Source organism: Lotus japonicus, chromosome 2 (genome assembly GCF_012489685.1).
Source record: "Lotus japonicus ecotype B-129 chromosome 2, LjGifu_v1.2".
Classification (NCBI taxonomy): Eukaryota; Viridiplantae; Streptophyta; class Magnoliopsida; order Fabales; family Fabaceae; genus Lotus; species Lotus japonicus.
In genome coordinates, this window is record NC_080042.1 from 59,740,952 (window position 1) to 59,768,938 (window position 27,987).

General features: G+C 37.8%; 1 protein-coding gene across 4 annotated transcripts; it reads right to left on the reverse strand.

The window, feature by feature from the left end:
• Positions 1-20,809: 20,809 nt before the first annotated feature.
• Positions 20,810-22,384, reverse strand: LOC130738596 (axial regulator YABBY 1-like). Of its 4 annotated transcripts, none has more exons than XM_057590661.1 (2): positions 22,184-22,384; positions 20,810-21,335 (listed from the first exon to the last, which is right to left on the reverse strand). In XM_057590661.1, exons 1-2 carry the CDS (start codon positions 22,315-22,317, stop codon positions 21,080-21,082), a joined length of 390 nt encoding a protein of 129 aa, XP_057446644.1. In that variant the 5' UTR covers positions 22,318-22,384; the 3' UTR covers positions 20,810-21,079. The 4 variants fall into 4 exon arrangements, with proteins under 4 accessions (XP_057446644.1, XP_057446641.1, XP_057446643.1 ...); XM_057590658.1 differs by having other exon boundaries at positions 22,100-22,381; XM_057590660.1 differs by having other exon boundaries at positions 22,133-22,379.
• Between the last annotated feature and the right edge of the window lie 5,603 nt (positions 22,385-27,987).

Sequence of the window (27,987 nt, forward strand, 5' to 3'; positions counted from 1 at the left end):
CATGTTTGTGTTTGGGCGGTCGGCCTGCTGCCAGATGTCCATGGCGGATTGGTTTTCGATGGTCTCTCCCTCGGGGGGGGGGGATCAGGTTTGAGCGGGTTGACCGACATGCCCCCACCGCTTGGGTGATCGATCCTGTGGATCATCGGGCGACGTATCGAGGAAGGGTCATGGAGGACCGTACTGACGAGCGAGGACGTCTGACGAAGGGAGTTCTACGGCGCATGGAGCTGAGCTTCAACTTGCCGCCTTCAGTTCGCTGTGGTCCGGGCACTGGCTGGAGACCACCTGCACCACCTTCATCTTCATCGGACGAGGAGGACCCATCCGAGATCGAGGCTGATAGGGATGCACCTGTCGCGCCACTTCCTACTACTGCTGTCGATCCTACCGACATTGCGTCGTCCTCGAGGCTCGTGGAGCCGAAGAGGGAGCCAGTTGTTCCGTCTGCCTCTCGCCGTTTCCCGCCAACTCCATCACGCGGCTACCACGTGGGACCCTTGTTACGTGTGGTGGAGGAGGAGATCTTTTCTGAGGAGGTAGACGTTGAGATGGGCTCGACTAGGGTTGTTCGCAGGACAGTTAGGAAGGAGGTCGTGGGCTTGGATACTGAGATGATCACGATGGACTCGGACTCTAACTCCGACACTGACGTTGATAGCTACTCGCCGAGCGACGAAGGGGAGGAGGAGGATATGTGAGTAGTTCTGGAGGGTAGGTTAGGTGGGCACCATATTTTGTGTAGAGCTCTGATTCGTTTGTTTTGGGACAGGGTAGGTTCCAGGCGCATGGCTTTTTGTGTGGTTCTCTTGCTGGAGGATCACAGAGAGTCAGTCGGACTATAGGGGTCTTTGCTTAGGCCATCTTGAGGCCGAATTTCTCCTAGTGGATTGTAATTATAACTTCCTCACTTACATTTCTGGATCTGTATATATTTGCCTACGGGCACACTACTTGGGAGTCACTGCGAGTGCGCGTGACGTTAGAGTGCAGCTGAGGCTGTACCTATTTATATGATGTACATCGGTTAGTTTTAGTTTGCTGGGTTTATGTCTTTATTTTTTTATCACTCTAATTAAAAAGAATCAAACGAAAAAAAAATACCTGCTTTTCCGCTTAAAGTTTATTTTGAGTTTCTAAAGTGACACCCGGAAATCAGGGTGTTACAGTAAACATCTTTTTGCGCTTCACTAGTGGTAGCCATCTCAGTTTTTCACACCGGCCCGGATCATTGAACACTATTAGGTGTGGTAATCAGAACTTGCGCTCTGATACCAATTGAAGGTATGAAAAACGATAGAAATGGGGGGGTTTGAATAGCTTTTTCAAACTAAAACTTTCCCCACTTGAGATTTTAACAAATCTCTTCGAACACGGAAGATAAAAGTGCTAAGATAAGAGTTGAGGAGAGCACACAATGATTTTATCCTGGTTCACTTGATAAATCCCTCAAGCTAATCCAGTCCACCCGTTAAGGTGATTTCTTCCTTCTTAGAATGAAGGCAATCCACTAATCAGAGTTTGTTACAACTGCACTTGCAACCTGCAAAGTGACTAACAATACAATGACTTAGCTGTCACTAAGATTCACTCTCTTAGTCTTCTCAAGGATCTAACCAACCTTGGTCTCCTTAAGGAAAAACAAAAAAATGTTTAAGAGTTTGTTTTTACAAAGAATTGCTTCTCAGAAAGCTAAAGTAAACACAATAAGAACAGTTTGAAGAAAGATTGCTAAGAGAATATTTGAATATTGCTTGAGCTTGAACAAAGTTTCTTAGGCGGCATCTTTCAATCTTCAGCCTCTTTATATACTCCAAGGATTAGGGTTTAGACGTTGCATGGAATGCTACCGTTGGAGGGCAGATGTAACACCCCGATTTCGGTGGCGTCACTTTAGTAACCAAAGAAATAACTTAAGCGGAAAAACGTGAATTTTTTTTTTTTTTTTGATAATAAAATGAAAGACTGAAAGAAAATAAACTTCTCGACAAAAGGTAAAAGAAAACTAATATGCATCTACATAAATATATACATGCCCACACTAGTACCAGCCACATCGCGAGTAACCTTAAGCGACGGGTGACGGAAGAAAGTAACGCCCGAAGGCAATATGTACAAACCAAGGTAACCTGTGTCCGCAACACTAAACCTCAAAACTGAGAACGAATTGGCCCAGTGGCCTGAGAAAAGACCCCTAAGTCCAACCAGCTCTCTGTGATCTTCATAAGAAAACCACACAAAAAGCTACCGGCAGGAAAACTACCCTGTCCCAAAACTGAAAGCATGACGGTCAGAGCATCGACACTACTCCTACACTAATCCCCACTCGAGGAGCCCACACTAACACTCGATCCTACATGCTAGCGCGGTCGTCGTCCGAATCTGCATCCAGGACGACTAGGTCGACATACACAACACTACCCTCTCTGTCCACCCTGATGCGCTCCTGCACTGGCCTATTGGGCTTGGGGCCCGGAACAAGATCCTCGATGACAGCAACTACAGACGGACTAGACTCCGTCGAGAACCCACCCACTGGCACCTCCTCAGAGGGGTCCTCATCATCCGAAGATGATGGTGGTGGTGGTCCTCCCAGGCCGGGTCCACAATGCACACCAGGCGGCAGGTTGAAGCTCACTATGTGTCTCCTCATCACCCCCTCCGTCAAGCGTCTGAATCGGTCAACACGGTCCTCCATGATCCGACCGGTGTAGGTCGCACGGTGGCCTATGGGGTCGACCACCCATGCACCTGGGTCGTCCTGATCAAGCATCTCGTACCTGGTCCCCCCCGAGGGGCTGACCATCGTAAACCAATCCGCCATACTCATCTGACAAATGGCGTAGTCCGCCCAAACACACACAGCAGACGCGAGGGTCAACTCCAAAGAATTATATAAATAATAAAACCAGATATAATATAGGATAATAAATATTTGCCTCTCAGGCTTATAATTTTAGGGATGACTTCCTAGGGTTGCAAGTATCATAATGAATATAAGAAATCATAATAACAAATAGCATGCCTCAAATATGATAAACAGGTACCAATCACACTCAGCAACTAAGTCAGCATGTATGTTGCATGAAATACAATGCTGGGTAACAAAATGCATTCCGGAAGAAGGATGGACATCAACGAGGCGGCCCTAACACCAGCCACGGTGGGTACCTTCCTGCTCGCGTGTCTCTTACACCACACAAAAGTAGTCAGATCAGCAGTGAACCCGTAGGTCTGCCATTCCGTCTGCTACTGAGGACCACCGTAGTGTCCTAAATATGGAAATCCGGGTCTTATGACCATTTTGGAATCCACCGAGGTCCGGTATCACGCCGTGTATTAACCTCAAAATGAGTGCATGAATGCAAGTGATTAGCCAAACAACGTCTCCGACCTCACCCGACACGTCGCCACGTGTTCTAAATAACTTAAAGTCTCTAAAAAAATACCCTAAGGCAAATGTCGATTCTGCGACAAAATGAATTAATCAAAAGAAGAAGAAGATACTTTGGAACTCATGGTTCCCGGCTAAACTTTAGATAGCCAATCAATAAACTGCTCATCGAGCGAAAAGGTACCGAAGTACTTGGAAACTTATAGTCTCCGGCTAAACTTTAGATAGCCAAACATTAAACTGCTCATCGAGCGAAAGAGTACGATTTGTACTTGGGCTAAACTTTAGATAGCCAAATAATAACCTGCTCATCGAGCAAAAGAGTTTCAACATACTCGAAGACTTGTATATTTCCTCAAAACGTGGACTCGACGACACTTCTCATATTTCCCAAACTAATATTCAGGCTCTAAGCTCTTATCTAAGGGTATTATTATTGTTCAAAGGATTTAGAAATTGATTAATGTCTTATGAGTTTTCCGTGATAAAATAGTTTTCATTTTAATCTTATAATACTTCCTAAGAGTTTTCAGAGATCCCATAATCTCAAATAATTCCCTGAGAAGGTCTCGATCCATTAAAACATAACAAGGTCCGAACTCCGTTCGTCCTTTAAAACTCTCTCAAAATCTCATAAAAATTTGGCATAACCTGCCCGTAATCCTCACTCCTCAGAATCTCAGGTACAAGTGGAATAGCATAAATAAAACAGCTCAGTCAAAAGCATAAACAGCATATTCCAACACATCCTAAGTTAACCATGTAGCACGTAGCATGTGAATCATTTAGCACACAATATCATGGCATCAAATACTCAGCAAGGTCGGCCGAAGCCTCAGAGAACAATTCAGACATTTAGACATTTAGTGCATAACACATAAATCAAGTCGAATTTGTCGACCCCTAAAGCATTATCTAGTAATTCAGAGAGTAGCCCTCACCGGTGGGTCTTCCAGCTTCCTCCTCCAAGTGTCCTTCACGCTCTTCTCCTTGTTCTCCAGGAATCTCCTCAAAAGAACCTTAAGCAAAAATCACAGAAATCAACACCAAGAGTCAGAAACTCAGCAATCAAAGAGTCCTAGGGTCACACAGTACACTACAACCTCCGTGGTACGACAATCTAACGCGTTAAGAAATGTTTTCGAAAAATCGGATTCTTCCCCCCCCCCCTTGATATAGCTCTCGGCCACTTCCTTTAATTGGGAGGGTCGATTTTTCTTCGATCAAACTTGGTTCCTAGGTTAACATAAGCCGTAACTAAGACGGTTCTAAGCTCGGAAAAATTTTCGGATCGAAAACTGATATAGGGGTAGTTTGGTCATTATTTTTAGCTCAAAATTTCAAAATTGGATTTTTGAAAAACAAATTGGATGAGGACGTCCACAACGACGTTTATGACGACAAATCCTACTAGCACTAAGCCAGGTCGATAGATTTCAGCCCAAAGGTTGCGACTTTGCCGAAAAATGGGTATTTAAGGTAGAAATTGATCCCGGCGGCATTTCGTCGACATTTGACAAAATCTAATCCGCAGAACACGCTCAGGAGCATGCAGGGAAGAAGTTTAGACACTGAAATCAGCGTATTTGAACAGTTTTTCAAAAACCTCAAAATTTTGAACTCAGAAAGACGTAGGAGAAGTGAACAGAAACGACGATTCGAAGGAGAGTATAGTTTACCTACCTCGAGGTCTTCGATTAGCGACGATCGGTGAAGCAAACGGGCAAGAAACGACGAAGATCCGGATCTCTCTCTCTCTCTCTTGATGCTCGCGGGTTTGGGGAGGGAAATGGGTAGTTTTTGGCAAAAAAATCTAATTTTTGAGCTATTTATAGGTTTTGGAAAATGCGGAAAAATGATTTTTTTGCGATTCCGATTTTTCCTGCGCGTTCCTCTGCGCATTCTAAGATAGGTTCTGGCGACAGAATTCCAGAACTCAAAACAGGATTCTTGGAATTAAACCAAATGATACCAAATCGGTGTGAGTCGGTTCAAGTCGGTTTATCCCGAAAAACTACTTTTTGCAGTGATCGTCGGATGAGAAAACTTCCTTCTGAAGAAAGATTAGGAATTACGAGAGAAATAGGAGAACGCGGGTGGAATCTTCATTTGCAGCTCCGAATATAAAAAGTCTTCATCGTCTGTCGATCTTAGGTTTCTCAAACTATCAGGGATTCCGTTTCGGCAAACTTCCGAGAATTGGAATTTGACGTTCGTACTTTCCAGGATTTCGCATCGAAATAATTGTTTAAGGACGGAAAAGAGAAGTTCTAACATTTCTCTGAGGATTTTTGGAATTAGTTTCCATCGTGTCCTAAAGCGTAAATTAACTATTCACTAATACCTTTGACCTAGGATTAAGCGTATGTTAGTCGTGCTATAACTCTTATCGGTTTTTCGATAAATTCTTGGACTTTTCCTGAACCTTTTTCCTTCACAAATTTATCTTAATCAAATAAACTCTTTTATTTTATTCACTTATCCAAAGCGTTAAAACTTGGGCCTTACAGCAGATCTGGGATTTCCAGGTTCTGCTATGGCTGAACATTTTAGGTAAGGTCGTCAGGATAGTACAATTGCTTTTGTACTTTGGATAGTGACATGACCTTTATCCTAGTTGACTTCTTATCAGAGCGACGCTTCATGTTGGAACTTGTGAAGCTTGGTGATCAGAGTCAAAGGGAAGCTTGGATCCTCTGACCTTTGTAACTTCTGCTTCTGGACTCAGAGGAGAAGTACTTGGTCTTCAGAGCCAGCTTACTCTTGGACTTCAGAGTCTTCACTTCTCAGCTTCTGGACCTTCAAAGCTTCAAGTGATCTGAGTCCATATCAGAGCTTAACTATCTTCAGTTCTTCTGAAGCTTAAACTATTGTTCAGATTGAACATAGTGAGTGCGAAAGCGTTGCGTAGGTTACTCTTTGAGCAAAGTGCTTCTGATTTATGTGTAATTAGACCAGAGTCAGAGCCTGTCAATTAAACACTCAGAAAATAGCGTTGGAGTACCATAATTGTTCATACACAATAGTTAACATGTAATCATCAAAACATAGAGTTTTACTACATGATCAAAACTTGATCTTACAATTTCTTAGTGGAGAGGAAGGCTAGGCCCTTGAGGGCCGGTGTCAGGGCCATGGAGTAGGTGACAGCTTCTCCGGTTGTCCATGGCTCCGTTCTATTTTGGGGTTTTGCTTTTCTCTTTACCTGCTTTTGTGTTTTGACTCTCTTTTTAGTATTTGGGACGACTTAATTTGATTTTCTCTCTTATTCAATATACTTTTATGCAATTATAAGCATGAATTTTCATTGTTTGGTGTTTCTCTCTATGTTTAATGCTTCAATTGGTTAATTGGTGATTTAAAGAGTTTATATTAATTCATAAATAGATTGGGAAATTGATGAGTTAATGTAGCTTAGTTCATAGAAAGGGGAAGAATTCCTATGTCTTAGGTTATTAATTATCTTTGCGCGTTCATGTATCTTTTACCAATTTGATGCTTTTTAGGATTTGCAAGACAATTGAGAAGTTGGTGTAAATTTAGTGTATGAGAGAAATCATCCTTGCATCAGTCATCTTAAGAAAGACATGTCTTAGGTAGGGTTAAGGTTTTCTAGGTGACAATATGAGACATTAACTCTTAGGTATGAATATCATGAGTTGGAAAAGAGGTCTATACCGAGTGACAAGTCGGGATACTCACATCTCTAGGATAGGATTATCTAGTAGGAACTATTAGGATTTCTCGAGTGACAGTCAGAGATTCTATCCACTAGGACATGAACTTCTTGGGTTAGGAACAAAGCTTGGGAATGTCTTATCGAGTAGATATGTGCTATAATGCTCCTTTAATGATCACTAGGACTTAAGAAATTAAGGCTAGGTTCTTAATTGGTAGATTCACTTAGCTAAGAAATTAGTAGGTGAATGACTCTTATTGGCATCTTAAATGTTAATTTCATCTTATAAGAGTATATTGGTTGATAATAAGTAGTAAATCAAGTGAACTCATTTTCCAAATACACTTTCTTCTTTGTTTGCCTCCGTGAAACTTTTTTTATCGCTTTAAATATATTTTCTCTTTTATTTAAATAAAATCACATTTTACTTGTTAAATCGGTCATCCAAAATCTAGCTAGTGAGATTAATACGTAGCAACACAATCCCTGTGGAGACGACAAAACCCGATACTATACTACGATTGAGTCTTGAAAGGGATTTGATAGTAGTTAGTGGAGGAAAACTTCTTCATTAAATATCTTTTCATCAGTCCGTTTATTAGAGCATTTAAGCCTTCGGAATAAGGGCAACGACTAGTAGTTGATGGCCTGAACATAAAATGAACTTAATCTTCAATTAGACTGCTCATAGGTGGTGAAGAATAGGACTGGTGAGGGTTCATTCACACACTTAAAAAATTTAACGATAGAAATATAACTTTTCTAAAGGTTAGAGGCCAAGTCATACTAGATTCAATCTTCATGAATTTTGAGTCATAGGAAATAATATATGATCCAAAATAGTTATATTATTGTGAATAAAGAGTAAGTAAGTAAATAAATAGAGGAGAAGAGAGGAACAAGAAATACAGAAACAGTCTGATGGGGATACTCTGCAAGGTGCAACCTCCCTTGTAACAATCAGAATATTTCTCTATTTCATGTTTTTCTCTTCTCCTCTCTTTATTTACTTGCGTACTCTTTATTCACAACAAATATGAGCAGTTCACAATCACATCAACATCATCATGGGGCCTTAGCCCTCATTTGTTCATAAAAGAAATCACATCATAATTATAAATGGATGGAGGAATTAAACCTTTCTATTTCCATAAATTAGAGATTTATTTCTAAGAATTTTTTTAAAGTGGTCTATATCAATAATTCGCTCATGGTTTTTGGCAGGTGGGTAGTTGTTTGGTTTACCTTGGTGTTGTTCCGGAGGCAGTGTTGGAGTTTCTTGTTTTGCTTGCACGTGTGATCTTGTTTTTTTCATGTTTTTATTGTATGCTTTCATCTTTAGTTTTAGGTTCTAGTCTCAACACTATGGCATTCTAGGTCTTTGATTTTGGGTCTAGTGGTATGCACTACCGAGGTGGCTCTGTTGTAGGTGTCGTGCGACTGATAGGATTGTACCTGTCGTTGTTTTCGGCTTTTTTACGGCCTCTCCTATGGGTGTATTTGTTATAGGTTGTTTGCTTGTGGACATTTTAGAGGTATTTTGAGAATCTTTGATGTAGTGTTTCAATATTTGCCAGCTTCTGTTGGCTTGGTTACTGTACGGTACACATTGCTGAGAGGGGACAAATCTCAACATTATCTATATTTATAATATCTTTTAACATTCAAAAAAATAAATTCAGTAATTCGCTCTTTTACCAATAACATAATTTCTCTTTTGTATTGGGTTAAAGTATCACTTGTACTTTCAAATTAATAATATTTTTTGGCCTATAAAAAAACAAGAAAAGAAATATATTTAACCTATTTAAAAATTTGAACCCAGACAAATTCACTCCAAATCCAAGAGACCCCAAAAAGGGAAGAGGCACGGGCCACACTCAGAATTTTATCCCTCCTCTTTCTTTTGGTTCCGAACGGTCAATCTGTCGCTATCTGCTCTATTTCTTTCTCTTATGATGAGTCATGTATAACAGAGATATCACTAGATTATTGGTTAACCCTCTCCATAATCTACTTGCAAGGCTTGTGTTGAAAGGTGCAATCATGAGATCCTCCGCCTAATAAACGTTAAAGAAAACTGAGGTAAGAAAATCTGACAATAAATAATAAAAGAATTGAATAATAATACTATTTGATATTTTTGCAAAATATAAGAAAATGATCATGTTCTTGTAAGCATTATATATATATTTGTATTGAAGTATATAACTATAGAGGCACTGCAATTGTGTAAAAGAATAAGTTGTTCACCACTGGTTGCTTCCAGTATTTCTTTATTCCCTTTAGATGCCCCTTTCCAACAACAGCAACGATGGATCTACTCTTACGTGCACATTTTAATAACTCAGAGGACATGTACCCACATAGAAACACAATATATAAGTCTTAGCCATGCCTTATCAATAAAAAAATAACCGATAGATAATAGGAAAAATTAATTGAGAACTGCTAATTAGTATGAAAAAAATGATAGTACGAAACAGAACAATGTAGAATGTTAACGTGGTTGGTTACAATTGGTGGGAATAATTACCATTCAATAGTAGAAAGCAAGTTAATTATGTTTAATTGACCAATCACCTATTGGTGAAAATTGAAATGAAATTTTGTTTTGTACTATTTTTTATTTCCCAAATTAATATGATGTAAATTCTATCATTAAACTACTTTAAAGATTAAAATGAAAGAGGTGACAAGTAATAGTTAACACACACAAGATATGAAACTGTAAATTGAATGACAAAACTTACTGATCTCGTTCATCCACCACGGTCTCTATTACAGCTAGAAACTCCTTACTCAGTATTTTAAATCGATCATCCAACGAGTCATTGCCATTTAACTAAAGAAAGGAAACCCGATTTAGGATATATATATATATATATATATATATATATATATATATATATATATATATCATAAGAATTTGGCTTAAGCAATTAATTTGCACATCACACCTATCAAAAGCTTACAATTGCAACTAATAAATTTTTTTATAAGCAAAATTGATGTATAATGTGAGATACTAGGGGTATCTCAAGTCTCAACCCAAAATGTACGAAAGTAACAAAGAGAAAAAATCTTATCAAATAACACATAGAAAATTGATTAACATTTATCACTAGGGTGGGAAGGTAGTCAAGTTTACCTTGTTTCTGAGCCTTTGAAAGGTTGTTGGAAATAGCGCAGCGAACAACATTTTTGTCAAATCCCAAAGTGACAACTTATTCCATGTTCTCCTATATGTAATCTGTCTCGATCAAAATCAAAATCGATTGACACAATTATAGCATAACCACAAAATGCAATCCATTAAAGTGGCGGAGCCAAGCGGTGGCATACTCATGTCATGGATATCCCCATAATTTTAACTTTATTTGCTAAGAGTATAAAAATTTATATGGCCCCAGTACTATGATATAAGAGATTACCTATTTGTCATTCATACTTGCTACACATAGAAGAAAAAAAACTTCTATATCCACACTATTTCACTCCACATGCAGTATTTTGAAAATATTAACTATATATAAAACTATTACACATATGCATGGAAAAAATAATTATGGTTATTTTAAATCAAAGATTGTCCCATAATTTAACAAACTCTAATAACAAAAACTTGTCCAACCTGCTTAGGGCGGTCGCCGAGTACTACTGTAGCACCATGCTTTTTTGCTTCTTTATATGCCACTCGAAACTCAAGGCCAGCAGCGGCACCAGCCTTACGAGCACTCTGTCAGAATTTAACAGAGGTGAAAATGCACGGTTTATAAAAAATATAGAACTTTTTAATAATAAGAAGGAGTATATAGAAGATTGTAAATCTAAATTCTAACATGCCTTTGTCATTTCCCATTTCCAGCAATATAGTACTTCAAACATGGTCTCTTTCTTCTTCAATGATTCAATCACTTGTTTTTCAGTGTGTGCCTAGGAGAAGCAGAAGTTAAATAACATGCAAATTAAAGAAGCAAATCGATAATTTCATATGAACCAAAGTAATGATGAAATTAATGAATTAGTTCATGTTGGAAGATAGAAATTGATTGGGAATTGTTGTGGTGTGGCATGCCACACACAAATTTGTAGGCAGACTATTGTTCAAATTCTCAAAGCAGAATGTTACAGAGCTTTTACAAAATATTGCCCAGAGTAAGAGTAAAGCTCTAACATCCCCCATTAAAATGGGAAAAGTTGATATATGAATATGAATTGAATAGAGTTTATCATAATTATATTCCTATTGTTATAAGTTGAAATATGGGTGTTAGTGGTATGTTATAAAATTTAGGAGTGGTTTAATCTCTAAATAATCGTGCAAATACAAAGTTAAGTTAAAGAATAATAGAAACCTTATTCTTTTTAATATTTTTACGTGTAAGGAATTTCCTGTGCTCCGAACACCATTCTAAGAAGACAACCTGTAGCAATAGAAGGCCAAGCATCATGTTCATCGATCAATACAAATTTTACAAACTAGCTAGGAAGGGACGGATATTAATGATGTATGTATGAAGCAATGGAATTAAGAGAAACTTTCACCCACGTACTTCAGGTTTAAGTAAACTGACTAAAGCTTTAGCTTCTTTACGCGATTTCTGCAACAAGTTGAGCATAAGTGTTTGTAGAATTAATATATTAATTGAAAACAATGCATAATTATGTAAAATACCTTAGAGAAGTGATTGGTGCCGAGGATGTAAACATCACAAATGTCACCCTCAGCAGAAGACTCGCACGTCAGGACTCGCACATTTTTTGATAGCTCCTCCGGCAGCACCGCCAGATGGTGATCGGGATCCACCTGAGCTCCGCCTCTGAAGGTTATTGTCGAGCATTGTACGAAATTCATGGTAGGGACAATTGACCTAATGGATTAAAGGAGACCAGAGTACTTAGAATCAGAAAAAGGTAGGGTAAACGTACACACCGAATTTTCTATATATGTAAAATTAAGAATTAAAAATGTAATATATCTTTATTCTAAGATCAAATTAAGAATTCCTTTCCAAAAAAAGAAGAAGATCATATTAAGAATTAAAAATTTGATCAAAGCGTTATTGTCAAATATCTTGTTTCGACCATCAAAACCAAAAAATTATTGTTTCGATTTTAACTTAAATTTTGAAGAAAATGTAATATTAAATTTTCAAAATCATATATTTTGTAATATTTTAGTTTTTCTTTTTTAAAGAAGCCGATTCATTTATTAATGAATAATAGGGCCATAAGCCGTAACTTCGAGCTCAAGAGCGCATAAAATCTCAGGATGAGCATCCTCAATCTAAAAGCTGAGTCAATCTCAGGACATCAGCAACATCGTTACCTCCCCAGCTAACAAAAGATAACTCAAAATAATCAAAAAGTTGAGTCAAATTTCGACAATCATTGATACATGAGTAAAAATACGACCGCACTCTTGACTTTAAGCTACAATTGAAAAATCCGAAGACAATCTATCTCCAAATAAACTCACCGGAAACCAAGATCATTCGCCATGGAGATAGTCCACCAAAAGCACAAAGCTTAACAGTGGCCGGAGAGGACACCCCCAAGTTTAAGAATGAATAGATTAAATATGAAAGGTTTATTAGTAATGGTGGTCTGGTCCCAATTGGTGTTCATGGAGTAAGTTGAGACCGATTATATATAGGAGAACATGGAGTGTCAATGGGTTTTGATTTTGAGTGAGACCGATTATATATAGGAGAACATGGAGTAAGTTGCCTACATCGAATCCTAAATGATAAATTTATAATGTGAGATCGTGATACCAATTTAATCAATTCTTTAATGTTTAAGCACGTGAATCATTTGGTCTTCATGAGCATTAATAATTGAATCACGAGTGGTGGTTTCCTTTTCCATCTTTTGGTCATCAAGGACAATAATTATATGAATATTATGCATTGATGGTATGAATTTATGACCTATAAAGGATGACCTTGGTGACTCCATATAGAGCTGGCAGCATGAGATCATTTGTAATACGCAGTTGTGTAACCCTTTGGGGGTAAAACCAGCAGCTGAGATTTACACCACTGTCCGCCAGAAATTTGTTAGCGGCCCAACTGTTGCCAAGCCCAAGAGAATGATTAGTACTCCTTAGTGGATTAAGGATTATGCTTCCTAGAATATTTCTCTTTGCAAATGTTCTTTTCATTTCCCTCAAGGCATAGGCCCACTATTATGTAGGGAGTATATAACTCTATTTGCATTAATGAATGAGTAAGAAGGAATTTATGAGCATTTTTCTCTGTTTTTTGTAGGTAGCCATATGTTTCCTTTCCTTGTTTCTCTTAAACTCTAACCATAAAAATCTTCTAAACAAATTTTGGTGCTTTCATTCTCCTGGCTCCATGCCTCCCACCAGCCCTAGTCTGCATATTGATATACTTTCCGCCGTTGATCAGAAGCACACTAGTAGTGTGAGTTTGGCATGAAAAAGAGAAGGAATGAGAGGCACGACCATGTGATCTGAAGTTTAATAGGAATTAATGGATTTTACTATTATTAATGTGGGTTGTTTAAATGATCCAGGTGGGTTAGTAACTCATAACTTAGTGGATCAATAAGATTTTTTATAAATAAATTAATAAATAAAATATATAAATTTCAACTAACTTATATCCAATGTGATTAAATAATGAGTTATTTAATCCAAACTTTCTCATATGTTATATAGACAACCTTTATGAATCACAAGTCAAACGGTTGTCTAATAAAAATAAGCCACGCACTGCTCGTGGCTAGTCGTTATTCATCATCTCGTGCCATAAAGTATTACCCTCGCACCTTATAGCAAGATATGGAAAATTTTGCACTAATAATTGCGAATCACAAGATAATAATATCATTATCTGCATTTAGTGAGCTTTATTTTTATTAAAAAAATTAGGATGAGGATGGTGTATCAGTTCAAAGAATGAAATATTATCAAACTCAAAAATTACTTATAGAAGATTATATTTATGTCATACAGAGGAAGTAAGTTGGAATTCAAACCTTATCATAAATTCCATATTCACATTTTTTTTTAGATAAGCAAAATTGTATTAATAGGGAGTACAAGGGGTACTCATCCCAAAATACATGAGAAGCAATACAGCAAAAGCAAAAGAGTTGAAGAAAAACAAAATAAATGCCCTAGGGAATAATATCAAACCCAAGAACCCAGCAAACCCAACAGAAACACGCCACCCATACAATGTAACAGCCCACCAAGTAAACCATAAAAACACAAGAACAACACCCCCAAACCAGATACAAAGCCATTAAATAAACAAAACAAGACAGCCACATTAATTCCTCTAGGATCCATGAATACACAGAAGGGGGTTTCCAAACCAATCAGCTGAGGAATAACTGAACCCCTATTTATTCCCCTTGATCCACTGCCACGAGCGACGCTTGACCAATTCTAAAACTGCCTCCAAACGAGCAGCACCACCCCGAAACACAACCTCATTCCGAGCAAGCCACACTGACCAAATGACAGCTAGCCAAATAGAACGACACAACCGCTGCTGAGGAAGAGGTAAACCAAACCTGAATCCAGATAGATGATCACGAACATAAGTGACTCGCGAAAGTGAACACCCCAGCCACTGAATACAGGCATTCCAAACACCAATCGAAAACGGACAAGAAAATAGCAGGTGAAAGCACGTTTCTAGATGATCATTGTAGAAAGCACAAGCTGCTGGCCCAACTAAGGAAATCATTCCACGCTTCAACAGATTTTCCTTACTCGCAATACGGTCAAGCAGCACCCTCCAAGCGAAGCCTTTCACGTTAGAGGGAGCATAAGACTGCCAAACGTGCATAAGATCATGATCCTGGGCAGGAAAAACTAGTTCCTGCAAGAAAAGATAAGAGGAGTGAACAGAGTACAATCCATCATTACTTGGCAGCCAAGTCCACGCATCAGGTACACCTTCAGACAATTGAACCACCCCAACCGCACCCCGTAAGACCTGCTCCCACTCCAATTCCCTCTCTACCAGAGATCTCCGCAATAAGAATTTCCACTGCCACACTCCTTGCTCCCAATTACGACAATCACTGACACATTTCCACTTCATTTTGGAGAGGTTGTACAAACGGTAAAACCTGTCACGCAGACAACCACCCCCAATCCAATCATCATGCCAAAAATCAGTTGCATCCCCACACCTAACCGTTTTAGCTGCAGCACCCTCAAACCAGTTCTGATCATCAAGATAACAAGCACCTTGGACATCACGCCACCACGCTGAATATTTTGGGCAGCCACTAAGAACATACTTAGTCCTAATCACCCGACACCAAAGAGAGTTAGGATCTGTTCGCCAACGCCACAACCACTTTCCAAGCAGGGCCTTATTAAAGAGAGACAAATCACTAATACCAAGCCCACCACAATCCTTAGGCCATCACACCTGAGACCACATGACCCAAGCTATCTTCCTGTCATCTTCTCCCCCTCCCCCCCAATAAGAAATTCCTCATAAGTCTAGTACAGATCTGAACAACACACGTCTAGTACAGATCTGAACAACACACGTTGGGATTTTATAGAAAGACAAGAAGAACAGTGGCAAAGCGGACAAAACACTCTGAACAAGACAAATTCGCTCGCCAAAAGAGATTGTTTTCCTGCGCGAAGACACTCTGAACAAGTCAAATTCACATATAAAATATCATACAATATTACTCTATCCGTTATAACACCCTTTGGAGAAATTTCACTGTCGCTAAATATATATAAATATAACATTTATATTTTCTTTTTTCCATATACAATCCTCCCCCCCCCCCTCCGCTATTGATTCCCACCCACATTCAATTACTTCTCTTCTCATGCTTCTCAAATCTCAATTCCCACCCACATTCAATTACTTCTCTTCTCATGCTTCTCAAATCTCAATGTAGTGATTAAGAGTAAAAATTGAAGGTTATAAAACTTTTTGTAGAACCAATAATTTAATAAATCTCATTAAATGTTTTTTAATAAGCACAATTGTCCCCTTGAAGTGTTATAAATAGAAACTTAGACCTTATTTTTCCAAACAATGTGTGTATCTCAATCAGGATGGTTGGCAAGGGTGCTACACCATACCCAATAATTTTTATTTTTTTTTTATCATATGAATTTTTATCTAGAAAATGTTTATTCTTAATCTGTCTCTAAAAAATTTGTAGATTTTCAACTACAACTCTTGAACCTTTTGTTATTTTTGTCGAACGACTCTTGAATCTTTTAAGTAGTAGCTTGGAAGCCATGTTTGAAGTTTGACTTTAGGGCCACAAGCACTTTTATTTTTTGGTCAATCGGCCACAATGACATTGATGCACGCTCAAGCTGTATAGAAAACCAAACAGAGAGAAATCTCATTCTATTTCTCAATTGATCAAAAAGTGTATGTACCAGCGATTACCAGAGCTTATATAGCTCAGCTACTCTACCCTACAAGATAACTGATTCTAACAGCTGTCATAACAATCTGATAACTACTCTCAACAAACTTACCAGCTCATGCCAGCTCATTGATCTACATGCCAGCTCATTGACCCTACTCTACAAGGCTTAAGCTAGTTAATAAGTGTAGACTTCTTATAAGTTACTAACTCCAATACTCCCCCCTCAAGATGGCAGGAAGATGTTTGTAATTCCCATCTTGGATAGCAATTGAAGGAAAGCAGCTCTTGGTAATGCCTTTGTGAGAAGATCTGCAAGCTGATGGTTGGATCTCACATGTATAAGCTTCAAGTCTCCATTCTCAACCTTTTCTCTGACAAAATGAAGATCTATCTCAACATGCTTAGTTCTCTCATGAAATGTTGGATTGGTGGCAATGTGAATAGCCGCTTTATTATCACAATACAAGAGTGTTGGTTCCTTTGTGATGCCAAAATCTAAAAGCAAATTCTGTCACCAGATGACCTCACAAGTGACTGATGCAAGTGATCTATATTCTGCCTCAGCAGAACTTCGACTCACTATTTGCTGCTTCTTAGACTTCCATGTCAAAAGAGACTCACCCATAAACACACACCAGCCAGAAGTTGACTTCCTACATTCTGAAGATGCCCAATCTGCATCTGCATAGGCATGCAATTGCAGATCAGACTTGGCAGAGAACAGAATTCCTTGCCCAGGAGTATGCTTCAAATACCGCAGCAAAGTGTGAGCTGCTTGCAAATGTTCATTTGTAGGTGCTGAAACATATTGACTTAGTCTTTGCACTGCATAACATATATCTGGTCTAGAAATCACCAGATATAACAGCCTCCCTATGAGCCTCCTATATGAACTAGGATCTTCAAGAAGAGTTGCATCCGCAGTGAACTTTTGCAGAGGATCCATAGGAACTGCAGAAGGCCTTGATCCTAGAAATCCTTTGTCTTCAAGTAATGACAAAACATACTTTCTTTGTGAGAGATAGATTCCTCTACTTGACCTGGCTATCTCCAACCCGAGGAAATACTTCAAAGAGCCAAGATCTTTGAGTTTGAAATGAGACAACAGAATTTCTTTTGCTCGCTGTACAAGACTTGAAACTGGACTTGCAATTATAATGTCATCAACATATACTAAAATGGCAACAAAAGTTTCTGCACTTCCCTTTGTGAACAAAGAATAATCATTTTTTGACTGTGTAAAACCATAAGGCAAAAGGGCAGATTTGAACTTTGTAAACCATTGTCGTGATGCTTGTTTAAGGCCATAAATGGACTTGTGCAATTTACAAACCAAGTTGGCTTGCTGTGAGGGAAAAGATGGTTGATACCCTTTAGGAATATCCATGTAGATTTCTTCATCCAATTCACCATTCAGAAAAGCATTGTTCACATCCATTTGTGCTAAATGCCAACCCTTAATTGCTGCTAGTGTTAAAAGGGTTCTAACTGTTGTAATTTTAGCCACAGGAGAGAATGTTTCAGTGAAATCGAGACCTGGTTGTTGAGTAAACCCTTGTGCTACAAGTCGTGCCTTGTATCGTTCTATAGAACCATCAGCATTGTACTTGATCTTAAAAATCCACTTGCAGCCTACACTTTTTCTGCCAGAGGGTAAGGGAACCACACTCCAGGTTTTATTCTCCTCCATTGCGTGAAGTTCTGCTGAGATGGCCTTTCTCCAATGGTCATGAATGGCAGCTTTAGCATAAGTAGTCGGCTCCTTTTCAGTTGTTATTTGACACACATAATGCTTGTACGCAGGAGCAAGTGCACTGTAATCTAGAAAGTGTGATAAAGGGTAGGCAGTGGAAGACCCATGTTGCATGTTGTAGCAATGAAAATCTTGCAAGAAAGATGGAGCCCTGTGTTCTCTTGTTGATCTGCGCAACTGTAGAGCCTGATTTGCACTATTGGCTGGTCCTGCAGGAGCTTGTGGTGAATTAGAAAGATCATTTCCTTGTGTCTGGTCTGGTTGTTGATGTGTTGATGCCTGCGATTGGGTTGGTTCTGGTTGAGGAAGAGGATACACAAGATCATTCAACCAATTATCTGGTTCAGGTTGATGCTTGAAAGGAAAAATGTCCTCATGAAACTGAACATCTCTAGAGATAAACACCTTCTTACTTTCTGGATCATATAATTTGTAGCCTTTGTATCCCGTTGGATATCCAATAAAAACAGTAGCAGTTGCTCGAGGAGTGAATTTGTTTCTTGTGGAGGGCAATGTAGAAGCATAACACAGTGTGCCAAACACTCTAAAATCATTGTAAGCTGGTTGCTTGTTGTAGAGCAGCTCATATGGTGACTTGTTTTGTAAGTTTGGTGTTGGCAATCTGTTAATGATGAAAGCAGCTGTGCTAATACAATCACCCCAGAAACGGATGGGTACATGTGACTGGAAAAGCAATGCTCGAGCTACATTCAACAGATGCTGGTGCTTTCTTTCTGCTACTGAATTTTGTTGGGGTCTCTCAACACATGAGAATTGGTGGTGTACACCATGTGTGGCAAAGAAATCAGTTAGAGCTAATTCCTTTGCATTGTCTGATCTAAAAGATTTAATAACCACATTGAATTGTGTTTTCACAAAAGCAAAGAATTGTGGTATGACAATGGTAGCATCAGATTTGTGTTTCAACAAATGTATCCATGTAAATCGACTTTTGTCATCAACAAGAGTTAAGAAATAAGAATAACCATCATAAGTTGGTTGTTTAAAAGGCCCCCAAATATCAGCGTGGATAAGATCAAAACAATTACTTGAAAAATTATGATGAGATTCAAAAGGCAATCTATGTTGCTTGGACAAATGACAAACAGCACAATGATAAGAATCATCAATAGAAGACAACAAATGTAACTTTTTATTGATCAGATTGAACACTTTATTGGAAGTATGACCAAAACGAGTATGCCAAGTACAAAAGGTGGGATTGGACAAAACAGAATTACAATGAGAAATAGAAACAGGCACTGAAGTACATGAATGAGAAACAAAATTACAAACAGGAACTAATGTTTTTGTATTTTTGGAATCAGCAACAGTTGAAGGAATTGAAAAAGTAGAAGACAGATCTTGAGACAAAGCTTTTGAAGACAATGGTTGACTCTGAAGAAGGTAGAGTCCGCTATGAAGTTTACCCTTGCCAATCGTCATTAAAGACTTGGGGTCCTGAATATAGAAGGTATGAGCATTGAAAGTCACAGTGTATTCATAGAATTTAAACAGTGAGCTCAAAGACAGTAAATGGAATCTGAATGAAGGAATATACAGTACATTATACAGTACAAGTGATGAATTGATTTGCACACTTCCTATACCTAGCACTGAGACACGAGTGGAATTTGGCAGTACTACAAATGAATTGTGTAAGGGTTTAAAAGTGAGATAAAGAGACTTAAGGTGACAAATGTGTGAAGTAGCTCCAGAATCAATTACCCAGGAATGTATATCTAAGAAAGAAAAGGAAGAAATGGACAGAATTATACCTGCAACATCAAGAGATGGTGATACCTGTGAGGGTGAAGAAGTAGAAGTAGAGGCAAGATGAGTGGAAAGGTACTGGATCAACTGTTGGCACTGAGAAATAGTAAGCTGAGGGCACTCATCAGTGGCTGAATCATTCATCTGACATGAAACTTGGTTTGCAGAACCAGTATTTTGCTGATAATTTTTCTGCTGAGTAGGCTCTGATACCATATAGAAAACCAAACAGAGAGAAATCTCATTCTATTTCTCAATTGATCAAAAAGTGTATGTACAAGCGATTACCAGAGCTTATATAGCTCAGCTACTCTACCCTACAAGATAACTGATTCTAACAGCTGTCATAACAATCTGATAACTACTCTCAACAAACTTACCAGCTCATGCCAGCTCATTGACCCTACTCTACAAGGCTTAAGCTAGTTAATAATTGTAGACTTCTTATAAGTTACTAACGCCAATAAGCTGGAATGGATAACATTCATCGAAAAAAAAGCTGGACTGGATAACTATGGTACACTTGTTTTCGCAGGATCTTATTCTTAACCGATTTCTTGCTAGAAGAGCCCAAATGCCCAATAGAAAAAAATAAAAGAAATCCGCCACCTCCCCTCCTCCATTAGAGCTTCTCCACTTATTTTAGATAGTTTTTCTCCTCTTTCTGTGAGGTATTTACTTTTCTATCATCTAAGTTTGTTTTTTTTTCTTCCTACCATCTTCCACTACCACCTATCACCATAGCTTCAATCGGTGCCCCATGTTTTTCAATTTTGATTTTTTTACAAGTCATACATATATGTAAGCTGTAAAAATTATTTTTTTTGAAATTAAAAGATTAAGGTCTACTAATTAAGAAGCCAACTACATGCATCCACAAAGCTAATAGAGCTAAAATAACAGTAGTCCTTTCCTTTGCTATCAACATAAACGCTCTTCATCAGCCACAAACAGATGCACATTGAAGTGAAGGAACATTAGAGTTTGCTGAGCTTGAAAGGTTGAAATTTTCCTTCTTGACATGGTGGTGAATTAGTAGGGTGAAACACCAACATTAGCTGAAGCATAAAGGCTAAAGCCCATCTTTCATCATGAGAACATCCTCTCCTTCCTGCTGGCACACAGTTGTCTTCCTCATAGTCTGATCAGGCATGAGACCATAGTGGATGTGCGGGAAGTGGGCCCAATTTTTAGCAGCTGCACTGAAGGCTTCCCTGTGAGTAATATCAGGATTGACAGACTTGATGCGTTGGATCTCATCCTTAATGAAGCGGTTGTATGCTGAGGGAACTCTCTGCCTCTTCTTTGTAGCTGGTCTATTAATGAAGCTGTAAAAATTATTAAAGACATGTTACAAAACAAGTTGAATTTGACCGGTTCAAATGATATGAAAGTGAGTGAAAATGACATGCAAAATGAAAAATCAAGAGGAGATACTAATTGATGATATAAAACAAGCTGAATTAGACTGGACCAAATTCAACATGAATCACAGATAATGAAACTAAACACAAAGGAGTAAACATGGCAGTACGTTTTCAGTAATTAAACACTTAAAGAGTTTTATGTAAATAGACAAACTTGCACAAGTTGTATCATTAACTTAGATCAGAAATACAAATATTGAAACTAAACTTGAAGGAGGTCTATTTCTCACATCTAACTCCAGTTTTCCAGATAAGATTGGTTTATTCAAGGCCATGGCATTGGCGTGATGGGGAGGATCAGGTTAGGCCTGCCATAGCATATGATGATGAGGCTCACTATATTCAATACATGTTAATCGAAGAAAAGTAGTTTGAACTAGGAATTCATTCTTGATGACTTAAAAAGACATACATACAAAAACATCCCAAAAGCTCCAAAGCAATTCCCAGAGTCCCACAAGACCACCCAACAACCACATCTTTCTGAGGAATATCATCAAACACCTTGTGTGCATCAAGCATAAGAGACCACATCTCACATGTATAAGCAAAATCTTGTTCCTCACACACAGAAAAACAGAACAAATCAAAGACAGCATCATAACCCCAACACACATTCATCAGAAGCAACAAAATAATAGTTCAACGTACAGAAACCCACAAACCAGGAAAAAGACTGCATTTTAAGACTGGCAAACCTGTGAGAGCAAAATGGACAGAACCAATCTAATCTGGCCACAAAAACCCACCCAATGAAAACTATGACACAGAAGAACAAGGTTTGTTCGAAATTGGAAGGCGATTCGAATCCAAACAAAACCCCACGGGTCAAGAGCATTGAACAATGGTTCGGCGATGGCGTGCTCAGCGGCGGCGCCACCATCCGTCCAAATCACCAACATCGACCACTTCGTTGAATATATAGTTACTATACTAGGAATCACGCTTTTGCTAAGATAATAAAACTTTTATATATATAAACAAAAGTACTAACATTAACACGGAAATAGAAAAGCCTCTTCATTTAATACATAGTTATATTCTAGCTTATAAAAATAAAAATAAAAAGGGGTTAAAAAATGGGTTAAATAACCCAAGTCTAGGTGTTCCAATGATATTATTACATGTGTTTTTTAAAAAATCAACTCATATTACATGTGTCATCATAAAAACCAACTCAATTCATTTTTTATTTTTTTCATCAAATTCATTTTATTAAATAATTTATTTATACTTGAACCTATCAATTAAAATGAATTACTCAATGAACCTATTTTCTAAATAAAAACCAAGAACCCTAATCCCCAATTTTAAGTGCTTAGTCTCAATTCATGAACATCATCGTATGCCATGGATTTCATTCATCTCCATCGTATGGTTTTGTTAAATTTTTGAGGTTAGATATCTAATTTGTTGAAGAAATTACAATTTTTTCACCTTGAACATGTCAGGTTATGGTTTTGTTAAATTTACTTGTGCATGTCATGATCTCGGTGATAAAAGGTTGTTGGGTCCTTAATTCTGTTTCTGGAAGTCCTCTGAACTTGATTAAACCATTTAATGCGAGTTTTAAGGGATACCGTTTTAAGGCAAGAAATGACATAATCAAGCTTGGAGACGGATGGAACTTGTCTATCTCCACTCGGGTTCATCATCATATGATGGAGATGAATGAAATCCATGGCATACGATGATATTCATGAATTGAGACTAAACACTTAAAATTGGGGATTAGGGTTCTTGTTTTTTTTAAGAAAAGAGTTTTATTGTGTAATTTATTCTAATTGGGGTTCAAAGTATAAATAAATTATTTAATAAAATGAATTTGATGAAAATAAAAAAATAATAATAATGAAATGAGTTGGATTTTATGATGACACATGTAATATGAGTTGATTTTTTAAAAAACACATGTAATAATATCATTGGAACATCTAAACTTGGGTTATTTAACCTATTTTTTATCTAGGGTCATTTAGACAACCCCAAATAAAAAACATAGTTATATTTTACTGGATGGACCATCTTCATCTAGTACATCATCGTTCTATTCTACTGGACCATCTTAGTTAGTTTATATATATTTGTGGCATATTCATCTTCTTCATCTTCAACTTGAGAAGTCCCATTCCACCTAGTCACTTGGCTCCTCGTCGGTGGTCACATCCCCATCACCCTCATCCTCTCCGCCCTCGTCAGAATCAGTGTCATTTCGCTCCTCGTCGGAAGAAACAACCACCCAAATAAACCCTCGTCGTCGTCGTGGTTCTGGACCTTCATCCTCTTCCGATTCAGGCTCCTCCTCCTCTTCTTCTTCTTCTTCTTCTTCGTTGCCCTGCTCCTCTTCTTCCTCTTCTTCTTCTTCTTCGTTGCCCTGCTCCTCTTCTTCCTCTTCGTCCTCATCGTCATCATCATCATCCTCAGAACCATCATCCCATACCGTCAGTGATCGGCGCCACACCATGGACGACGGCGACGGCGGTGCGTCACCCAATGGGAGCGGCCATGGTTCCGCCGGAGGAAAGACGCGCCGAGCTACCAGCGGCGCTGCCGGAGCTCCGGCAGAAAGCGTCTTGGTGGCGAGGGAAAGAGAAGCCAGGTGGCGGCGGAGGAAAGCAACAGGAGGCGCCATTGAGTGAGTTGTTTCTTGTTTGTGTGTGAATTGAACAGAAACTAAGGGTGCTTATATACTGGTTTACCAAAGAAAAAGTCATGGTCATGCAAATTTGAAACAGAATCAAATCAGAGAATGCAGAAGTAGCAATCATGTCCAGTTCAAACAGAATCAAATCAATGGAGAAGTAGCAAAAAAACTTTACTGTATGTGTTCCTGCTACATTTTCGTTTCTTGCTATAATAAGCAATATTCATAACCGCTGTGCTTTTCTTTCTTAAAGTTAAAAAATTAAAACAAAAAACACTACTGAAACTAGTACATTAAAGATTTAGAATTTGATTTGTACATATATAATAGACAATATCAGCAATATTTTCATTAATTAAGCAAGACTCACATGGTCAAGAAAGACGAACTACTAAAACTCATGATAAAAATTCCATTGCCTGTCGCTGTCGCAGTTTAGCAAGAAAAAAAACATGTGAGTCTCAAATCTATTATCAGGTAAAATGCTCCTCCACATAGGAATTTTTAACCTTATAATTATCAATCACCAATTACATTACCTATCACATTTTTAATGCCTTAGCCGTGGCCCTTGGCTTCCAAAAGCAAGGCATCAATGACTCTTTCTAATACCTTTAGCCATCAAAAGAAAAAAATAAACTCATGAATGATTACCCAAATGGACTTTGAAATACCAACATTGCCAAGCCCCAAAGAAGTAACACACAACCACAAATAGAAAATTTCATAATAGTAAAGTTGTAGTAGTATGCTCCCTTAATTTGCTCTCTCTAGTGCCCAAGTGATTGGTGAGTGCATAAAAAAAATAAAAATAAAATTAATGGAGAGAGTTAAGGAAGAGAAGAAAGAACATTGAGAAATAAACTATCCATATTATTTGCATCTGAATTATACATAAAAAACTCTTAAAAACAACTACTTAATTTTCAATTATGAAGAATATACTCAGCATCAAAACCTAATTATTGTTTGTAAGTGAGATAAGCGTTAGAAATAATATTAATAGTGGAAATTTCAAATGGTGTAGATTAGGATTAAAAGTCAAATCCCATGCACAAGAAAAACAAATCCAGTACATACTCCATGTACATCAAAACCTATCTCAGATTCCTCTACCTCACTGTCCCCACATGTACTTTTTCATTAGAGAAGTCCTATTAGTTAAGAAGCACTATTTGACCAGACTTAAAAATGATTATATGTTGTTCTTGGAGAGAAATTTGGGAAAACACTAATTTTATTATAAATCAGTGAATTTAATCGGAGAGGAGTGTGTTCATAATCAATATTATTTTCATTTTTTTTACTGCATTCCTTTTTTTTTAAGAATTAAACTAACATTTTACGCTCTTTAATAAAAAAGTTGTTAGCATTAAATTTGTTTTAAATTTATATTAACTTTCTAAAATTATTTAGATGTCAACAGTATTAATATGATAAGAAGGAGAGTAAATATTGAATGTTACGAACAATACCTATACGAAAAGTAGATCGGTGTTACCTAGTACCTATATGGCTATATGTTAAATTCACGACATTGAGTGGTTTTTGTGACACACTAGTTGAGAATCATATAGCAATGAAAAAGGAGGTCGGTGTTACCTACTAACAATAGTGACAAATGTAATTTATGCTTAGGTGATTTATAACAAACATGATTAAAAAAATGAATATTGTTTGAAAATGATAATTGATTTTTTTTACAGACTTTGTGGAAGAGTGCCACTAAATAGATTTTCTTGAATGTTCCAATAAAAGTGACAAATTAGCAAACCTGGTTTACCTGAAATTGAAAGGATATAATCAAATAAGTTGATTATTCTGAAAATCTGTTTGTTAAAGAAAGTTAGAGTTAATTTCTAGAAGAAATAAAAAATGTACGTATGGGCTTTAGAAAAAAAGTAAAGTGAACCATAAAGCTTAAACTATTACCCCTGGTGCCAATGAACCCAAATGTCGTGTTATTAGTAAAATGATTCATTTAGTTGAATGTTGGAAGCACCAAAGTAGAGGAACCAAATAGCCAAGCACCTATATGGAAAATGTGAAATGGAAAGTATTCTATCAATGGGCATTGGATCGATTTGTGCAAGCAGAAAAGTTAATACTTAAGGATCTTGATTATAATAATTAAGAGTTGTCTAAATTACTGATGAGAAAGATTGATTAAATAACTTATCATCCAATCACATTGAAGATAATTTCAACTCAGTTATCTTCTCCACATAGGAATTCTGATGAAATCTTATTAACATTTATTTTTATATAGAAGTATTTTCACGTAAAATGCTCCTCCACATAGGAATTTTTAACCTTATAATTATCGATCACCAATTACATTACCAATCACATTTTTAATGCCTTAGCCGTGGCCCTTGGCTTCCAAAACCAAGGCATCAATGACTCTTCCTAATACCTTTAGCCACCAAAAGAAAAAATAAAACTCATGAATGATTACTCAAATGGACATTGAAATACCAACATTGCCAAGCCCCAAGGAAGTAACACACAACCACAAATAGAAAATTTCATAATAGTAAAGCTGTAGTAGTATGCTCCCTTAATTTGCTCTCTCTAGTGCCCAAGTGATTGGTGAGTGCATAAAAAAATACAAAATAAACTAATGGAGAGAGTTAAGGAAGAGAAGAAAGAACATTGAGAAATAGACTATCCATACTGTTTGCATCTGAATTATACATAAAAGACTCTTAAAAACAACTACTTAACTCTCAATTATGAAGAATATACTTAGCATCTTATTGTTTGTTAGCGAGATAAGTGTTAGAAATAATTTTAATAGTGGAAATTTCAAATGGTGTGGATAAGGATTAAAAGTCCAATCCCATAAAAAAAACAAATCCAGTACATACTTCATTTACATCAAAATCTCTCTCAGATTCCTCAACCTACTGTCACCACCGCTTTTCTTATAAATTATCCATGAACACTTTCACAAATTCCACACAGCACCTAACATACTCTCTGTTTACACGGATTTTTGGTAAACAAATATCCTCTTAGTTCGACTAAAGGAAGTTTAGATTCGGGGTCCTTTTGAGAAAACGCTTTGCCAAAGTGTAGTGTGTGAACGAATGTATTCTCGACAATAATAAACAACTCAAACAAAACTGGACTTTATTGAATATGAGTCGATTACAAAACAGTCAAGCAAACTAAAATAACATGAAAGCAAATTTCGACAAAACAAGCTACACACAAGAACTAGAAATCAACAAACTGAAATGCAGGGAAACTAAAGCGTTGGTTCTGCAACATACTCCTCCATCATCACGTTTTGCTCTCGAAGTCTCATTGATGCGGACGTTTAGAGCTTTTGGTGAATTTTCAGAGTTTTTAGTTGGGAACCCCTTCTTCTGCTGCTGCTTCCTCTATTTATAGTGTTCTTTCTGCCCATGTTCTTGGCAGTTTTTCTTGGATGCACGATGGCTTCGTGGGCTTTGAATTTTGGCGCCATACCCCACGTTTAGCCGATGGTCTTCGCGCACGTGACTCTATTGCCACGTGGATGGTTCTGAGTCGTGGGCAACCGTTGCTATTCGTGGCATCGTGGGTGTACGCACGTGCTTGTAGTTGCTTGTTATTCGGTAACTGCCTCTTCCATTAAGATGATCGAGATTTCTTCATCTTCTGAGTGTGTCGAGTTATGGCTTTTACTAACTTGTCTTTGAGGGACATCGTGTGCTGAGTTGCCGGCTTCGCCAAACCCTTTCTGTCGAGAAACCACTTTTGCACCATGGTGTCGAGAATTGTAGTACTTGTAATTTTGGCTTAACAGTTGCCCCCCAAGAATGTTGGTTGTCGACTGCTTTAGCTCGAAGACACCAAGCATTTTTTATCGCAGCCGTTCGATTCCAACGATTCAAATGCTTTGTGCTCTCGACCATTCGA

Coding starts and splice junctions, on each gene's coding strand:
- LOC130738596 (XM_057590658.1), bottom strand. CDS start 22,317: ATGGTGGCGCCGCCGCTGAGCACGCCATCGCCGAACCATTGTTCAATG. Junction 21,336..22,099: donor AAAATGCAGTCTTTTTCCTG/GTTTGTGGGTTT, acceptor TAATTTTTACAG/CTTCATTAATAGACCAGCTA.